Genomic DNA, 19,025 nt, shown 5'->3' with positions numbered 1-19,025 from the left:
ATTCATGACAAATGTGCTAGAGAATTGTTACTATCCCCACTTCAGGGAAATAGGGGCTCAAAAAGGTTAACTTGAAGATTATACTATACCATGCTGCTTTATGATGGTTGTTGGCAACCAGCTACTATACACAAGCAAAATCCAATAAAAATGACTGAGACAGGTAACAGGCTTGATATGAACCATGTTCTACATTTTGTTCACCTCTGTTCTACAGAAATAAAGCCCCTAGGGTTCTTTATGGTGTAACAAGAACTTTGAGATTGTATTCCCATGGAATTGTGGCTCAAATGGTAGAGGGCCAGTCTTAGTGAAGAAGCCAACTGAGTGTGCCAACTCTTAAATCCAAGCCCCAGTACTGGCAGGCATGCATGCACTCACACATGCATACATCTTAGAACAAAAAATCATGTTCTTTCAATATTTTCACTTGACAAAAATGCTTTTAAAATAATTTGGAAAACTCTCTAAAACAAACTGAGAAATGACAAGAAATCTGACTTAAAACAAAAGTTTCCAAGATTAAGTGTACAAATACATGCCAAATTCTATATAAGATTATAACCTCATAAAATATCATTTATAGTATTCTCTTCCCCCAATATTACTCAAAAACAGAGTGCTTCCGATAACCATATACACAGAGTCCATCACTACAGGTAATAGTTTGGCTTGTACAAAAACCACTTCACTATGATTTGGTGAAATGAGATCACAAAACACTGACAACATATGTGAGGTTAAGTCCCAAAGTGAAACTTTGACATGAAAGACATAAATGTGTGCTTATTAGCAATCTATTTCACTTCCATTTCTGGTTTTCTAGTGGTTAACTGAAGACTTTCCTGCTTGGGTGGCTTTTTTTGGGTCGGTGGTGGGACTTGAACTCTGGGCCTGGGCGCTGTCCCTGAGCTCTTCAGGTCAAGGCTAGTACTGTACCACTTGAGCCACAGCACCAGTTCCAGTTTTCTCTCTTTATGTGGTAATGAGGAATTGAACCCAGGGCTTCATGCATGCTAGGCAAACACTCTACCACTAAGCCACATTCCCAAGCCCTATGATGATGATGATGATGATGATTGCTTGTCTGTCCCTGAGCTTTTTTGCTCTAGATATTGTACCACTCAGGTGCCAACCTCTACTAACAGCTTTTTGGTGGTAAATTGGGGATAAAAGTCTCATGACAAATGGACACTTACTTTTTTTTTTTTTGTTGGTCGATGGGCTTGAACTCTGGGCCTGGGTGCTGTCCCTGAGCTCTTCAGCTCAAGGCAAGTGCTCTACCACTTGACTCACAGCGCCACTTCCTGTTTTCTGGTGGTTAATTGGAGATAAGAGTCTCATGGACTTTCCTGTTTGGGCTGGCTTTGAACCACAATCCTCAGATCTCAGCCTCCTGAGTAGCTAGGATTATAGGCCTGAGCCAAAATTCTTAAAGGGCACATTTATAATAAATACCTTTAGTGACAAGGAAAGGCCAGATTTCAGCCTTCTGAATAGCTAGGATTATAGGCGTGAACCACTGGCTGAAAAATGCCTTTTCGTTGTCACTGTTGTGGTACTCAGGCTTGAACTTAGGGCTTGGGTGCTGTCCTTTAGCATTTTCACTTAAAGCTAATGCTCTACCACTTGAGCCACAGCTGCACTTCTGGCTTTTTACTGGTTAGAGATAAAAGTCTCATGAACTTTCCTGCCTGGGCATGGCTTCGAACCATGATCCTCAGCCTTCGGATTAAAAAAATGTCATCTTATTTCCCCAAGAATAACTATACCTAAAGGAATCTAAGAGTAAGAGATAATAAATTAATGGGCTGGGAAGGTGGCTCAGTGGTAAAGCGCTTGCCTTGCGTGCATGAGGCCCTGGGTTCAATTCCTCAGCACCACATAAGCAAAAAGAAAAAAGCCGGAAGTGGCGCTGTGGCTCAAGTGGTAGAGTGCTAGCCTTGAGCTGAAGAGCTGGGGGACAGTGCCCAGGCCCAGAGTTCAGGACCCATGACTGGACCCCCCCCCCCAAAAAAAGAGATAAGAAATTAAGCAGAGTAAAAATAATATTTAGCAAAACCAAAGGATACCCAATAGTAGTAGATATACATAATGTATAATTCAGTTTTTTAGGTATTTTTTCCCCTCATCTGATCGAAAGAAAACTCCAGGTCTTAATGGAACTCACTGATGTTTGACAGACACCCTACTGGTACCTGAGCCATGTTGCCAATCCCTAGGTATTTCATAAACACTGGCACACTCCACTTTTGTACAAAAGCACTAGTAATAATTTTATAATTTGTTAGCATATAAACAGTAATACAAACACTTTTGATATATAATTAGCACTTACCTATGTGGGCAGCCTTGGCAAATCTTCTGATCAGCAAATGAACCTCCTAAGACTTTACTTAGCATAGCTGGATGTCCTAAAGCTTTTAAAGCTTCATCTAAACTATCCACCAATGAATTAAAAAATTCTAAAGCATCATGTTGTTCACGAAGATTAACAGGTTCACCCCAAAGCCTAAGAAATGAATGGAACAAAACATGTAACACACAACACTCACCAAAATATATGTATTATATATATTTTTTGGGTAGGAGAGAATGACAATATATAAAATGATAATATATAAAAACAATCACATAAGGAATTAGGAATGTGAGGGTTATGCACTTTACATGCAGAGAAGCTCAGAGGAAACATGGTACTCCAGTGGCAAGAACTGCCATGAAACTATTGATGGATAGTATTGCTCCAATGGTGGTTGGTTCAGATAACATGACACATGCATTTTTTTGCAGTCCTGGGGCTTAAACTCAGGGCCTGGGTACTGTCCCTGAGCTTCTTTTGCTCAAGGCTAGTGGTCTACCACTTGAGCAACAGTGCCACTTCTGGCCTTTTCTGTATATGTGGTACTAAGGAATCGAACCCAGGGCTTCATGCATGCTAGGCAAGGACTCATCATGAAGTCACTTTCCTAGCCACACATATTTTGAATCCAGCTGAAGATGCCATTAAAATGAGGTGGAGAATCTCTTATATAAATGTATTTCTTTTATCTTGCTTCAACTTTGGATTATTCAGTAGAAAGAGTATACATATTTAGTCATTAAATTGATTTTCCTAAGTGATAAAGAAAGGTTTGACTTATTATAGACTTAAATCTGTTAAGTAATCTGAGGACTTAAGTTTGGCAAATCAATACTGAAAAAACAAAACTATTATTTGTATGGACCACAAGCAGTGACGCTAATATGTGGGTGGCTCCTGAAAACTATCAATGATGTCTGTGAAATAATACACAGGGTATGTCAAATCTATTTAATTTACGAGACAGGACAAATGCATGTTGGACATACCAGAAATCTTGGTATTATTTTTTGTTGGTTTGTGCTACTTGAACTCAAGGTCTGGGTGATGTCCCTGAGCTCCCCCTCTCCCCCCACCCCAAGATTAGTGCTGTTCTACCACTTTGAGCCACAGCTCCACTTCTGTTCTTTTTAGGTGGTCATAGGAGATGAGTTTCATGTATTTTCTTGTACATGCTGGCTTTGAACCATAATCCTCAGATCTCAGCCTTCTGAGCAGCTAGTATTACAGGTGTGAGCCACCAGTTTAATACTTTTTTTTTTTTTGGGTCCGGTCGTGGGGCCTGAACTCTGGGCCTGGGCGCTGTCCCTTAGGTCTTCAGCTCAAGGCTAGTGCTCTACCACTTGAGTCACAGTGCCACTTCCAGCTTTTTTCTTTTTGCTTATGTGCTGCTGAGGAATCGAACCCAGGGCCTCATGCTTGCAAGGCAAGCGTTCTACCACTGAGCCACCTTCCCAGCCCCCCCACCCCCTTTTTTTAAATCAGTCAAGGGGCTTGAACTTTGGGCCTGGGCACTGTCCGTGAGCTTTCAGCTCAAGGCGAGCACTCTACCTCTTGAGCCACAGAGCCACTTCGGTTTTTTTGTGGGTAACTGGAGATAAGAGTCTCATGGACTTTCCTTGCCCAGGCTGGCTTTGAACTGTGATCCTCAGATCTCAGCCTCCTCAGAGGCTAGGATTATAGGCATGAGCCACCGGCACCCAGCTTAAATAATTTTAATTACATTTTAGATAAAGTTTAGACATATTAAGTTTAAAAACAGATATACTGGGGCTGGGAATGTGGCTTAGTGCTAGAGTGCTTACCTAGCATGCATGAAGCCCTGGGTTAGATTACTCAGTACCACATAAAGAGAAAAAGCCACAAAGTCACAAAGCACTGTGGTTCAAGTGGTAGAACGCTAGCCTTGAGCACAAAGGCTCAGAGACAGAGCCCAGGCCCTGAGTTCAAGCCCAAGGACCAGTGAAACAAAACAAAACAAAACAAACCCCCAAAAACAGATATACTAGCAACTAAACAAATGGATACTATGTATACTCTAATCCATGAATACAAGACCACTAATGTACTTTTCTGGCTTTATTCTCTCAAAAATTTATAGTCTGAATCTAATTATGAGGGAAAAATGACAGAAACCAAGAAAATCCAAACCAAGACTAACAAATATAATACAAAAAAAAAAAATCCCAAACCACACAATGGTATATATTAAAGCCTTCCCATAGAGAAATGAGTTATATGGGTACACTAGTATATTTTAGCATGATAGGCACTCTCTTAGATATTAATTGGGGGTGTTTTTAAAGAAGAAAGCCAAAGCACATTTATCCTGATTTTCCTGATTTGTTTTAGCTAATAAAGGAAGGACTGTTCTTGCTAAAGGATTATAAAAGAAATAAAAACCTGGCCCTACCCTTTTCCCCCTCCCTCATATTTCTGTTCAAGCATTTCACTCCTTGTTCTTATACATCCTTCCATAATAAACCATCATACCCTTTATCAGAGGCCAAATCATGCTCCCACTCTGCCCAATCTTGGGCTTTGAATCTCTAAAACTTTTCATTGTAAAAACACAAAACTGATTACACAAGATGATAATCGATGGTGGCTACTATCACAAGAAAGGCAGAATAATATGAGACTCTTCACAGAGGTAAGCATGGAGGCATATCACCCATGAAATAGCTTTGCCTAACCACTGAACAAAACCAACACCTCAATCTGATCAAGCCTTTGGATCTCATGAAGCATGGATGAAAACAGGAAACATGGGAAAAATCTATAGGATTAAACTATTTGTTTTTATCCCCAATAAACCACTGTAAAGAAGTAGGAGAAACTTAAGAGACTCATGAGTCATTGTCATTATTAATTATTTGTGACATATGGACCTCATTTTGATCTAGATTTAAAAAATACCAGTGAAAATCATTTGAGTTATTTGGGTTGGTACAATTGATCAATGTATTTAATACTAAGGAAGGTTTTAAAAGACATCACGGTAGTACCATGACTATGCTTGAAACACATTAGAGATACAAACTAGAGTATTTAAAGGTGAAATTATATTGGGAACTTTTTCAAAACAATCTGTAAAATGCATAGGAATATACATTAAATAGGATTGGTTATGAGTTGTCAACTGTTGAAGTTGGTTGATCAATGTACTTTGGCCTTTCTGCTATGAGTTTTTTACCTCCTATGGAAACAACAAAAACAAAAATCTAATAAGGGAAAGCTATAATACTACTATTGCTTAAATCCTGAATATAAAAATGTCTTGAATTGTATTTTAGACATTTTTATTTTACTTTAAATTCTTTTTGGTCATAATGGGGTTTGAACTCAGCACTTCATGATTGCTAGGTAGGTACTTTTTTATCACTTGAGCTATGCCCCAGTTTAAAGCATATATCTTTATTATCTATTCATAATTTACCTGAATTGTTTCCAAAATCCTCTGGGTACATAATATTGTAGTCTAGAAGCAGCTAAATGACCAAAGATGACCTGAAGGTGTCTTAGGACACCAATGTTGTATTCTTTCCTATCTTCTGTTTTACTTAATGCTGGTTTGTCTTCAAATTGTTGAGGATATCCAAATACATCATCCCTGGGATCAACATTACTCTAGAAATAAAAAATATCATTAATAATCTAAATATGATGAGGCAAATTTCAATTAGTGAACCAATGATCTCTAGTCACTTAACTTTTTTTTTGTGCCAGTCCTGGGGCTTTAACTCAGGGCCTGGGTGCTGTCCCTAAGTTGTTTTATTGTTTTTTTTTTGCTCAAGGCTAGTGATATCCCTCAAGCCACATCCACTTCTGACTTTTTGAAGATTCTGGAGATAAAGAGTCTCATGGACTTTCTTGACTGGGCTAGCATTGAACTGTGATTCTAGATCTCAGCCTCTTAAGTAGCTAGAACTACAGGCATAAGCCTTTAAAGCCCGATTTCCCTTAAAATTTTACTTTTTGTCCATTATGGGGCTTGAACTCAGGGCCTGGTCACTGTCTCTGAGCTTTTTTACTCGAGGCTACAGAGTGCTGTATCACTTGAGCCACAGTGCACAGTGCTTAATTGAAGATAAGAATCTCATGGTCTTTCCTGCCCTGGCTGGCTTTCAACTGTGATCCTCAGATTTTGGCCAGCCGAGTAGCTAGGATTACAGGCATAAACCACTGGTACCCAACCCCACTTAAAACTTTTTTTTTTGGTTGCCAGTCCTGGGGCTTGAACTCAGGGCCTGGGCACTATCCCTGAGCTTCTTTAGTTCAAGGCTAGCACTCTACCACTTGAGCCACAGTGCCACTTCTGGCTTTTCTGTTTATGTGGTACTGAGGAATCAAACCCAGGGCTCCATGAATGCTAGGCAAACATTCTACCACTAAGCCACATTCCCAGCCCCCCACTTAAAACTTTGAATCGATAAATTTTAATTTATAATAGGCAAACATGAATACTCTACCACTTATGAGCTAAGTAACTTTGGCCAAGTAAGTTAAAATTTTCCAAGCTTCAGTTTCCTTATATGTAAATAGGGATAATACATTTGTCATATAGTTATTGTGAGGGTGAAATAATTCATAAAAAGGGCTCAGAACTATAAACATTCAACAAAATACTGATAGTAAGTAGGGAAAACCAGATACATAAGCAAAAGACACCTACCTAACATTATTTTAAACAACTCAAAATACTGTGTTTAAAACCTCTGATATAGAAACAGGTAATAACTAGTCCCTGCCTGAGAAACTTATAACCCAGGGAAGAAAATAAAAACAAGTGAAAATCAAGACATGTCTGCCAACATTACCAATCTTACTTTGCAGTATGGTGCCAATACAACATAGAACACAGATGCAGGAGCAAAAGTGGGACATCTTAGATTGTATCATACTTTGTGTATCATACTTTGTGTTCCTCATTTGCTTTATTTTTTGTAGTACTGGAGATGGAAAATAGGGTACCTCATGCATGTTAGGCAGCATTCTACTAGTGAGCTATTCCCAAGCACTTATCTATTTCTTGACAGTATAATTAGCTATTATCTATGTATGGTGTGTGACAAAACTACAATTTGAATTATAAATATTTTTCTTTTGGTGCTGGTTCTGGGGCTTGAAGTCAGAGCCCAAGAGCTGTCGATGAGCTCCTTTTGCTTAAGGTTAGCACTCTTTTTGTTGTGAGTAGTGGGGCTTGAACTTTGGATCTGGACATTGTCCCTGTGCTCTTCAGCTCAAGGTGAGTGGTCTACCACTTGAGCCACAGTGCCACTTCCGGTTTTCTGGTGGTTAGTTGGAGATAAGAGTCTCACAGATGGGCTGGGAAGGTAGCTCAGTGGTAGAGTGCTTGCCTTGCATGCATGAGGCCCTGGGTTCGATTCCTCAGCACCACATAAGCAAAAAAAGCCAGAAGTGGCACTGTGGCTCAAGTGGTAGAGTGCTAGCCTTGAGTTGAAGAACTGAGGGGCAGCGCCCAGGCCCAGAGTTCAGGCCCCACGACTGGCAAAAAGCAAAAACAAAAACAACAACAATGACAACAAAAAAGAGGCTCACAGACTTTCCTTGCCTGGGATGGCTTCGAATCGCGATCCTCAGATCTTGGCTTCCTGAGTAGCTAGGATTATAGGCATGAGCCACTGGTCCCCGCAGCACTGTATCTTTTGAGCCATAGCTCCATTTCTGGATTTTTGGTGTTTAATTGGAGATAAGATTCTTATGAATTTTCCTGCCTGGGCTGGCTTTGAACTGTGATCCCCAAATCTCAGTCTACTGAGTAGCTAGGATTACAGATATGAGCCACCAGTGCCTGGCTGAATCTTTTTTAAATAAGTAAAAGGATTTCATGCCCAATCCCTGAATGATCTGATCCAGTAGGTCTGGGGAAAAAAGTTGAAGTATATATTTTATAAAAGCCTTATAAATGGCAAACTATCTCATCAGGAGAAATCCAGTTCTGATAACTGAAGGTAAGGTACTAAGAAACACTCTTAACATTTACTATAATAAGAATACATTTTGGCTTCTCTTTCCATTAGTACTAGAAACAGAAAAAGATAAAGAAACATAGGGTGGGCACAAACATAACCACAACTTAAGTCTTGCTATATTCTCTTTGTTGAAGAACCATATCATGGTTATATTAACTCTGATCCACCATTGTAGCCTATCTTCAGTGCTTTATTCTGCACTGAATACTCTATACACAGTTTAAATTTTGGCAAAAGATCATGTAACACTATTTGAAGTAAAGAACAATTGGCTTTCTAACCAAGAAGATTCATGACTTTGGAGAAATATAACCTAAAGACAAGCACAAATAATAAAACTGGCAGATACTAAACAACTTGGTATAAATTACTGAAGATGTAAATAAAAATATAAAATAGAAAAATGAAAATATAGCTGGGCATGGTGGTATAAAATTGCAATCCTAGGGAGGCTAAAGCAAGAGGCCTGCCTGGGCTTTACAGCAAGACCCTGTTTAAGAAAAGCAAAATAAAACACCACCCAAAACCCCAAAGTAACAATAAAAGGTGAAAATACAATTTAAAACTTACTTAAAATGAAGATCCTTACCACTACACAAAAGCACAAATTATACTGAATACTACATTAAAAAATGGGTATAGTTGGATTAAAAGATGAGTACAGGACTTAGGATTGTGGCTAGAGTGGCAGAGTGCTTGCCTAGCATGAATGAAGCCCTGGTTTCAATTCCTCAAAATCACATAAACAGAAAAAGCTGGAAGTGGCGACGTTGTGGCTCAAGTGGTAGAGTGCTAGCCTTGAGAACAGAGAAGCTCAGGAACAGTGCAGAGGCCCTGGGTTCAAGCCCCATGACTGACAACAAAAAAAAAGCTCAGAGACAGTGCCCAGGCCTCAAATTCAGGCCTTAGGATTAGTGTGCATACATACATGCACGTGCGCACGCACGCAAGCACACACACACACACACACAAAGAAAATTTGGTATGCACTGAACATATACAGGTTTCTTTCACTGCATTAGGAATAATTTAAAATATAGACATAGTTTAAAATATATGGAGGATATGTGTAGGTTATATACATTTTTTTATATAAGCGTCAGTGTTCTGACAATACTGAAGGGTATCTCTTTTTTTTTTTTTTTTGGTCGGTCATGGGGCTTGAACTCTGGGCCTGGGCGCTGTCCCTCAGCTCTTCAGCTCAAGGTGAGCACTCTACCACTTGAGCTACAGCACCACTTCCAGTTTTCTGGTGGTTTATTGGAGATAGGAGTCTCATGGTCTCTCCTGCTGGCTTTGAACCGCGATCCTCAGATCTCAGCCTCCTGAGTAGGCAGGATTACAGGCGTGAGCCACCAGCGCCCAGCTTGAAGGGTATCTCTTGTAACAGAAAATGGTATTTGCTATCACAACTTCAAACAGAAAACAGAAGTAACTAAAACTTACCTCATTGTCTTGCTTCTCATCCCCAGACATATCATCATCTACATCACTACCTGTGCCTTCAATTGCAAGAATACCATTCCTGATGGAGGGAATCATGTAGAGTTGCTGAATCACAGAATTCATATAACAAGTAGCACCAGCATTTTTCAGCCCCACAAATCCTTTTGGTGGGCGGGGTCCAACAGGTGGTAGATATTCCCACTCAGTAAGTGCTTCACAAGCTAAAAAAGAAAAAGTTTTATAGCACAAATACAACCATTTTATCCTTCAAGTTCCATTAAGCTGACAAAAATAACACTAACAACAGTTCTACTGCTCCAGCAGTCACCTGTCACATGCTCTTATGTGGCATCTCCCCCTCAATACATATAAAATAAATAGTAACCTCATAAGTAATCATATAATATGGCATAGTGCCAATCAATATGCTACATATGCTAACTTTTGTTGGTCATGGGGCTTGAACTCTGGGCCCGGGCACTGTCTCTCAGCTCATCAGCTCAAGGCAAGTGCTCTACTACTTGAACCACAGCACCACTTCCTGTTTTTTGAGTGGTTTTATTGGAAATAAAGAGTCTCACAGCCTTTCCTGCCTGGCTGGCTTCGAACTGTGATCCTCAGATCTCAGCCTCCTGAGTAGCTAGGATTATAGGTGTGAGCCACTGGCACCTGGCTTATGCTAATTTTTCATTCATTTAGTTTTCTCCTAGCAAATGTAATAATAGCAACACTGACTTTGCCTATATACACGGAGCTATTATAAGGAGTAAACCAGAGAGAAGATTTGAATGCTTTGTAAAAACTGTAAATCACTATATATCTCATCTCCCTCCACCTAGTATAAACATGGAAACACTGCAAATATTATCATTTGCTAGGGGACCAGTTAAATTAATGATAGTATATTAAATTGAAAGGTATACAATCAATAAACACAATTAAGTCAAATAATATGTTTGACAAGGAACCAAAAGAGGTACTTTTAAGTGAAAAACAAAAGAACATTGTAAAACTGTATCTCAATCTGCTTGAAAATAGATTTTGTATATAGATTTAACATACATATAGAGAAGTTCAGAAGACACAAATCAATAAAAATTATTGCAAAAACACTTTTTTCCCCCATGTAAATGTACAACTCAAAAACAACAACAGCAGTTGGGGGACAGTGGCTCACGCCTGTAATCCTAGCTACTCAGCAGGCTGAGATTTGAGAATCACAGTTTGAAGCCGGCCCAGGCAGGAAAAACTGTTATCACCAATAAACTACTCAGAAAAAGCCAGAAGTAGCATTGTGACTGAAGTGATAGAGCACCAGCCTTGAGCAAAAGAAGCTCTGGGACAGCACATAGGCCCAGTTTTGGTAGCCCCAGGACTACCAAAACCAAACAAACGGCTACAACAGCAAAAATGCATGGGACCAGAGGGAGGGAATCTATTCAAAGTAATACATAAGAGGCTGGGAATATGGCTTAGTGGTAGAGCGCTTGCCTAGCATGCATGAAGACCTGGGTTTGATTCCTCAGTACCACATATACAGAAAATGCCAGAAGTGGCACTGTGGCTCAAGTGGTAGAGTGCTAGCCTTGAGCAAAAAGAAGCACAGGGACAGTACGTGCCCAGGCTCTGAGTTCAAGCCTCAGGATTAGCAAAACAAACAAAGTAATACATATAATACACTAAAATAGTATCTTCTCACACTCTACTCTTTAAAAAAAAAAGCTCCAATTTGCTAAAAACTCCTGGCAAATGATGAAATATAAAAATAACGTGGAGAAAATTTTAAGTGATGTCCTGAAAGGTTTTCTAATGATGTAATTTAAGTTGCTTTTACGTTGACTACTTATTACTCTAGAGTTTAGGTTTTACTTTAGATCTAAAAGATGACATTGAATTTACAAAGTTCTCATACCACTTATGACATTTAACAAACATTTGAAAATTTTTTACTACACAGTATTTCCTTGGTTATAGTGATCTTAATTACATACTCATTCATTTAAAACATTAAACTAGTTCAAAGAAAAAAAAGAACATGACTTGAAGATACTCCCTAAAAGAAAAATCATCAAGCAGAATTTGAAAAATTATCAATCATCACAATTTTATATTTTAAAATACTTACTAGTTATTGCTGTGCCAATGTAATACATTTCAGTCAAAGAGTCTACTATCTGTTTGAGATTTCTCACACAGCCAACAGCTAATGCTACAAGTAACTCAAAACCAGCATTAATTGTAGCTGGTGAACTACAGACTGGGATAGCCTGTTCGGCCGGGAGCTCTCCATTTCTCATATACTGCAGGTAAACATTGGAGGCAGGAAAGATGAAATCATCTATTAGTTCCTGAGGAGTTTAAAAAAAGGATTACATATTAGCAACAATATATTCAGAAATGTGTCTTATAAGAAAATAATCCTGGGGCTGGGGGTTTAGCCCAGCGGAAGGGCGCCCGCCTGGCGCGCGCAAGGCCGTGGGTTCGGTTCTCAGCCCTGGTTTAAAAAAAAAAAAAAAAAAAAAAGAAAATAATCCTACATTTTATTGGAATTTTAGATTGTATTATATCTCAGAAACATTCGATTTCCTTGTTTCTGTTGGGGGTGGGTAGTACTGATGCGCAACTTGAGCACCACTTGAGCCACGAATGCTTCAGGCTCAGCATTTTATGGTTATTTTGGAGACAAGAGTCTCACAGACTTTTCCAATTACACTGACTTTGAACTGAGATCCTCTGGGTCTCTTGTCTCCTGAGTAGCTAGGAATATAGGAGTAAGCCACTGGTGCCCAGCTTACTTCGATTTGTAATCGAAAAAAAATTTGACTTAAAAACACCACTATAGGGCTGGGAAGGTGGCTCAGTGGTAGAGCGCTTGCCTTGCATGCATGAGGCCCTGGGTTCGATTCCTCAGCACCACATAAGCAAAAAGAAAAAAGCTGGAAGTGGCACTGTGGCTCAAGTGGTAAAGCACTAGCCATGAGCTGAAGAGCTGAGGGACAGCGCCCAGGCCCAGAGTTCAGTCCCCATGACCGGAACTCCCCTCCCCCCCCCCAAAAAAAAGTTCAGCTATAGTACCCATACCCTGAGTTCAAGATCCCAAATCTGCACATACACACAAAAAAGTAAAAAACAAAACACACAAAAGGTCAAGATAATATACCTAAGATATTACCAGTCAGATTTATTTCAGTCAAATTTAATGATAAACATTAGAAGGATATGATACCCAGTTTAGTACCAAGAACACTGAACTTACTTTAATGAGATTAGCACCTCCTTTTTCACAACCAATATGAAACTTCTTCTCAGGAGTCTGAAAGGCTAGTAACTCTTTTGTTACTCCAAGGTGGCCCTCCAAAATTGTCTCTTCTACACCTGTGTCACCTGTTCTTTTAACATCATCCTGCCAAAGAAAAGTATGTTAAGTACCTAACATACGAAAGGGAGGAAAAGCGGATTTAGAAAAAGAGCTAAAGGGACATGAAATAAATTCACCTGAGCCTTTCCATTCAAACAAGTTTAAGTTATCTTCAGAACTTTCTAGAAGTATGTTTACTAAACTGCTAAGAGAAATGCTAATCTGAATGCTACAACTATAAATTCTCATACATTCTGCCTAAGAGCTAATCAAAAGTGCTAGTTTACAAGATTCATTTTTGATGAAAATCTAGTATTTAAAAAAGATGATAGTTAAAAAAGGCCAAAGGTATTAAATTTGAAGCAGCTCAACCTTGGTATTAAAAATTTCAAGGAATTTTATATAAGCAGTTTCATGAATTACGAATAGCCACTGAGGTGGTACATATTCTTTGGTCTATTTCATTAATTTGGAATTAACTATCTCACCAAAATGTTAAAAACTATTAAACCACTTATTAATAAAACACACTATTAACAAAGATACAACAAACAGTATTAACTGCAACTTACCCTAATTCTTTTAAGCCAATCGATTTCATTATTGAGAAGAACTTCAGCATTGGGTACATTAATATTACTGTTGTAAGCATAATTAAGAAGGTGCCTTAAGAGAATGAAGTAGTCGCCTGAATGTTTGGCCCTCTCTCTGGCTGTGCTCTGAAAACAATCAAGCATAATCATAAATTCACTTTTCAAATCATCCCATTTAATAAGAGCAAGTTACTAAAATAATCATAGAAACTTCCAGTTATTAAAACCACATATTCTTAAATATCGTTGCTGAAAGAATGAATTGTACTGGTAAACATATTTTAAAAAAGTCTCACCCCCAAAACAGTAAAGAGTAGAGTAATGAAGAAAAGCAGAGGCCTGTGTCCCATGCAGCATCTGGTGCACATTAAAAAGAATTGCTCCTGTGCCACTTGACGAACAGTTCTGAAATAGAAATGTTTCACATTTAATGAATTCTAATTAAAGAAAAAAATCCCTAACACTTTGTGAGGGGGGGGGGGGTACTTAAGCTGTATGTCTAGGACTATGACCTAAGAATTTTGATAGATGCCTTCTAATGTATTTCCTCCATCCCTTTGAACAAACTGGAAACTTAAGATACAAAATAGAAAGCTTAATGTATCTTTTGGGCTTATATCATTTGTACAGGGGCCAATATCATTGTTACATGTCCATACATTTACACTGTATTCTAATCAATTTTACCTCCCTTTTTTGCCTCTAAGAAACAGCATCCCCAACAGGTTTTCTTGTTACATTTTTATAGTTGCAAACAATCTGTTTCAACAGTATTCAATCTTCTTTATCCTCCTTCCAAGCATATCCCCTTTGCTCGTTCTTACCCAAAGAGTCTTATTTCTCTTCCATACAGCTTTTGTTGAGTTTCTCTATGTTGCTCTCATATATACTTGCAATATAGTTACAGTTAATTCACCCCCCCTTTGTTTTCTTCTCCCCATTTTTCCTCCTCAATAGTCTCTTAGTTTGACTGATGTTTAACCATCTAAGTAATTGTGTATATGGATGCTTATACTTAGGTACATGTCTATGAGTAGGGATGCTCAAATGGAAAAGCATATGCAAGTATTAGAAATCTGAAAAATCTTCAAATGTGAAACACTTCTGGCCCAATCATTTCAGAAAAGCATTTCAACCTACACTACAGGGAAAAAAATCAGGCGCCAAAAGAGAGGTGAAATATCAAGACACAAGATCCTAACTGTAAAACACTTCTTTATCATTGCAGAAAAGATAACAGACATAATGTGATGAAGTGTTTTCTATAGTATCTTACATTATTATATACATGTTTCAGGGAGGAAGATGAACTGGTTCCGTCTTATATAAGGGAAACATTATCAACAGTAGAAAGCAGAGAACTTATTAAATCAAGTTCCTTAATTCTTGTTTGCCTAAGAGGTGAAACACACTCCTAATTAAAGTATTAAAAAACCCAAATCCTAGCTATTCAGGAGACTGAGATCTGAGGACTGCAGTTCAAAGCCAGCCTGGGCAGGAAAGTATGTGAGACTCTTAAGCCTAAAGTATAGCTGTGGTTTAAGATCAGGGACAGCACCAGGCCCTAAGTTCAAGCCCCAGGACTGGCACACACACACCAACCCCCCTCCCACCCCGAAACAAAACAGTAACAAAAGGAGTAAAAATTTGCTACTTCCAGGTTTGCCTTTATTACTAAATGGAATTAAGAGTTGTTTAACATGTTTATCTTTTTCAGTGTATAGTTGTCTATCCATGATAAAAAAAAATCTCAAAGGAATTAGCAAGCCTTCTCACTTTTTGCTATATGAGGAGTTCCTGAATAGCTAAGACTGGTTGCCTTCAAGGAAATTACCCAAGGAACTTCTCCCAACAGTAAACATTCCCACTTGAGACCTACATTACTTTTGAGAATCCTCAGTATTGGGCAAAATGAACCTATTCCATTACATCATGTGCATTTAAAAAATATCTACTGCCGGGCGCTGGTGGCTCACGCCTGTAATCCTAGCTACTCAGGAGGCTGAGATCTGAGGATTGCGGTTCAAAGCCAGCCGAGGCAGGAAAGTCAGTGAGACTCCTATCTCCAATAAACCACCAGAAAACCGGAAGTGGCGCTGTAGCTCAAGTGGTAGAGTGCTCGCCTTGAGCTGAAGAGCTGAGGGGCAGCGCCCAGGCCCAGAGTTCAAGCCCCACGACCGACAAAAAAAATAAAAATCTACTGAGGGACTGGGAAGGTGGCTCAGTGGTAGAGCACTTGCCTTGCATGCCTGAGGCCCTGGGTTCTATTCCTCAGCACCACATAAGCAAAAAAAAAAAAAGCCGGAAGTGGTGCTGTGGCTCAAGTGGTAGAGCGCTAGCCTTGAGCTGAAGAGCTGAGGGACAGCGCCCAGGCCCAGAGTTCAGGCCCCACAACCGGACCCCCCCCAAAAAAATACCTACTGAGATTGGGAATGTGGCTTAGTGGTAGAGTGCTAGCCTAGCATGCATGAAGCCCTGGTTTTGATTTCTTAGTACCACAGAAACAGAAAAAGCCATAAGTGGCTCTGTGGCTCAAGTGACAGAGTACTACCCTTGAGCAAAAGAAGCTCAGGGACAGTGCTCCAGGACTGGCAAAAAAATAAAAAATATCTATTCATTGTTAGACTTCATTTTGGCAAATTGCTTATTATTTTATGCTAACTTTACATCATTTTGCCATTGTTGAATGGCATACAACAGAAATGATAAACTGAATGTTTGTTCATCATAAAATGTATGTAAGACAAATTAATTACATTTAACATTGACACTAATTAGTTTAAAAGGTTTACCTTATGTATGAATGTCAGGAATAGATTGACTGGAAAGGATGGAAACCAATATTTTCTACAAATCTGACTCATATAAAAACAAGTTCAAAACCAAATTACAAAATTACTGTCACTGATTAAATGTTTTCTTTTTTGTTGGTCGTGGGGCTTGAACTCTGGGCTTGGGCACTGTCCCTGTACTCCTCAGCTCAAGGCAAGCGCTCTACTGCTTGAGCACCACTGCACCACTTCCAGTTTTCTAGTAGTTTATTGGAGATAAGAGTCTCACAGACTTTCCTGCACGGGCTGGCTTTGAACCATGATCCTCAGATCTCAGTCTCCTGAGTAGGTAGGATTTCAGGTGTGAGCCACTGGCACCCGGCTGATTAAATGTTCTTGAAATCACAATGAGTGATTTATAATAATCTTTATTCTAGTATAAAATACCAAAGTTCCTATGATAACAAAAACTCATAAGTTTCATCTAAGTTTTTTTTTTTACTTTTTTGGTTTTGGTTCTGGGCTTGAACTCAGGATCTCTTACTGAGATTGCACTATCACTTAAACCATATTTCCAGGTTGGCTATTTGCTAGTTAATAGGGTTTGGAGTCTTGCAGACTTTTCTGCCCATTTGGCTTTGAACTATGACTGATCTCAGCCTCCTGAGTAGCCAGAATTACAGGCATGAGTGACTGCACCCACACAGATTAATAGTCTGACTAAAGAAAACATGGTGGGGCTGAGAATGTGATCTAGTGGTAGAGTGTTTGCCTAGCATGCATGAAGCCCTGGGTTTGATTCCCAGTACCACATAAACAGAAAAAGCCAGAGGTGGCACTGTGGCTCAAGTGGTAGAATGCTAGTCTTGAGCAAAAGAAGCTCAGGGAGAGTGCCCAGGCCCTGAGTTCAAGCCCTAGGACTGGCAAAAAAACCCAAACAAAACAAAAACCCAAACATGGCATCTAGGAATACAAGACGGGAAGCTATTGTCTTTTGTAATTTTGCAGACTAAAACAAATTTATGTTAAACAAAACACTTAAAAAAATCTTCCTCAGTCAGGCGCCAGTGGCTCATGCTTGTAATCTTAGCTACTCAGGAGGCTGAGATCTGAAGATCATGGTTCAAAGCCAGCCCAGGCAGGAAAGCCCATGAGACTTATCTCCAATTGACCAACAGAAAACCAGAAGTGGTGCTGTGGCTCAAGTGATAGAGGGCTTGCCTTGAGCTGATGAGCTCAGGGACAGTGCCTAGGAGTTCAAGCCACACACACACACCTCTTCCTCAACACCAATGTGCCAAAGGGAATGGATTATTTGATTTCTGCCATAATGGCAGCATAAATTAATTCAATTCTGCTTACAAAAATAAAATCACATTTCTTTAAAAAAGATACTTACTTGCTATGACAGTGTAACAATAAGTCAATAATGAATGTCTGCCAAGCTTTTTCTTTACTTAGAGTGTCTAAGGCTGTTGGAATCAAGGCAAAACATAATGTCATCACTTCCAATGCTTCACAGCAAACTTGTTCATCTTCCAAGTCCAGTTCATTGCCTGCATTAGTCTGTAAATTTATAACAATAAATTACCTAGAGAAGCATTTAAGAAAAAAAATCTCATACAACTTTTAAGTTAGTGCTTAAAAACTTTCCTACTCAAACCACACAACCTCAAAGTCTCCTTATAAGTCAGTCAGTCAGTCAGTCAGTCAGTCAATCAAGCAATCAATCTGTCTCTGAACTAAGGTTTGAACTCAGGGCTTTGTGCTTGCTAGACAGGCACTGTCACTCCAGCTACAACTCTAGTCATCCTTTTTTTGGGGGGGGGGGCAGTCTTACTAGAAGGCAAGGCAGGCTTGTAACTTGTGATCTTCCTGCCTTTATCTCCTACTAGCTACTCAGGAGGCTGAGATCTGAGCCCCATGACTGACAAAAAAAGCCTGACTAGCTGGGTGCTGGTGGTTCATGCCTGTAATCCTAGCTACATAGAAGGCTGAGATCAGCGGACCATGGTTCAAAGCCAGCCCAGACAGGAAAGTCTGAGAGATTCTTTATCTCTAAATAACCACAAAATAGCCAGAAGTAGAGCTGTGGTTGAAGTGGTAGAGTACTAGACTTGAGGACAAAAGCTCAGGGACAGTACCTAGACCCTGAGTTTAAGCCCCAGGAGTGGTACTAAAAAAAGCCAAGTTAGAGGTATAGCTCAGGTTATGATACTAGCACGCGCATACACATCCACATTCACAAACACTTAAAAAGCCATAATGTAGTAATTGACAGTTAACAAAACACTAACTTACACAGGACTGAAAATGATGAAATAATAAAAAGAATGAGAGGGATTGGGAAGGCGGCTCAGTGGTAGAGCGCTTGCCTTGCATGCATGAGGCCCTGGGTTCGAGTCCTCAGCACCACATAAGCAGAAAAAAGCCAGAAGCGGCACTGTGGTTCAAGTGGTAGGGCACTGGCCTTGAGCTGAAGAGCTGGGGGACAGCACC

The 19,025-nt window shown here is 39.5% G+C and overlaps 1 protein-coding gene across 5 annotated transcripts in view; it reads right to left on the bottom strand.

The window, feature by feature from the left end:
* Usp9x (ubiquitin specific peptidase 9 X-linked) overlaps positions 1-19,025 on the bottom strand; it is a 117,889-nt gene that overhangs the window by 20,359 nt on the left and 78,505 nt on the right. For all 5 annotated transcript variants that reach the window (XM_042683610.1, XM_042683609.1, XM_042683612.1 and 2 more), the window contains 8 exons: positions 17,926-18,092; positions 14,052-14,160; positions 13,735-13,881; positions 13,061-13,207; positions 11,930-12,152; positions 9,805-10,025; positions 5,802-5,992; positions 2,339-2,512 (listed from right to left, as the gene is read on the bottom strand). In XM_042683610.1, the coding sequence (XP_042539544.1) occupies positions 2,339-2,512; positions 5,802-5,992; positions 9,805-10,025; positions 11,930-12,152; positions 13,061-13,207; positions 13,735-13,881; positions 14,052-14,160; positions 17,926-18,092 (1,379 nt within the window). The remainder of the gene's footprint in view (positions 1-2,338; positions 2,513-5,801; positions 5,993-9,804; positions 10,026-11,929; positions 12,153-13,060; positions 13,208-13,734; positions 13,882-14,051; positions 14,161-17,925; positions 18,093-19,025) is intronic.

The sequence above is a fragment of the Dipodomys spectabilis genome, unplaced genomic scaffold (genome assembly GCF_019054845.1).
Source record: "Dipodomys spectabilis isolate Male_0828 unplaced genomic scaffold, ASM1905484v1 ptg000082l, whole genome shotgun sequence".
Classification (NCBI taxonomy): Eukaryota; Metazoa; Chordata; class Mammalia; order Rodentia; family Heteromyidae; genus Dipodomys; species Dipodomys spectabilis.
This window is presented reverse-complemented; position numbering and strand designations above follow the sequence as displayed.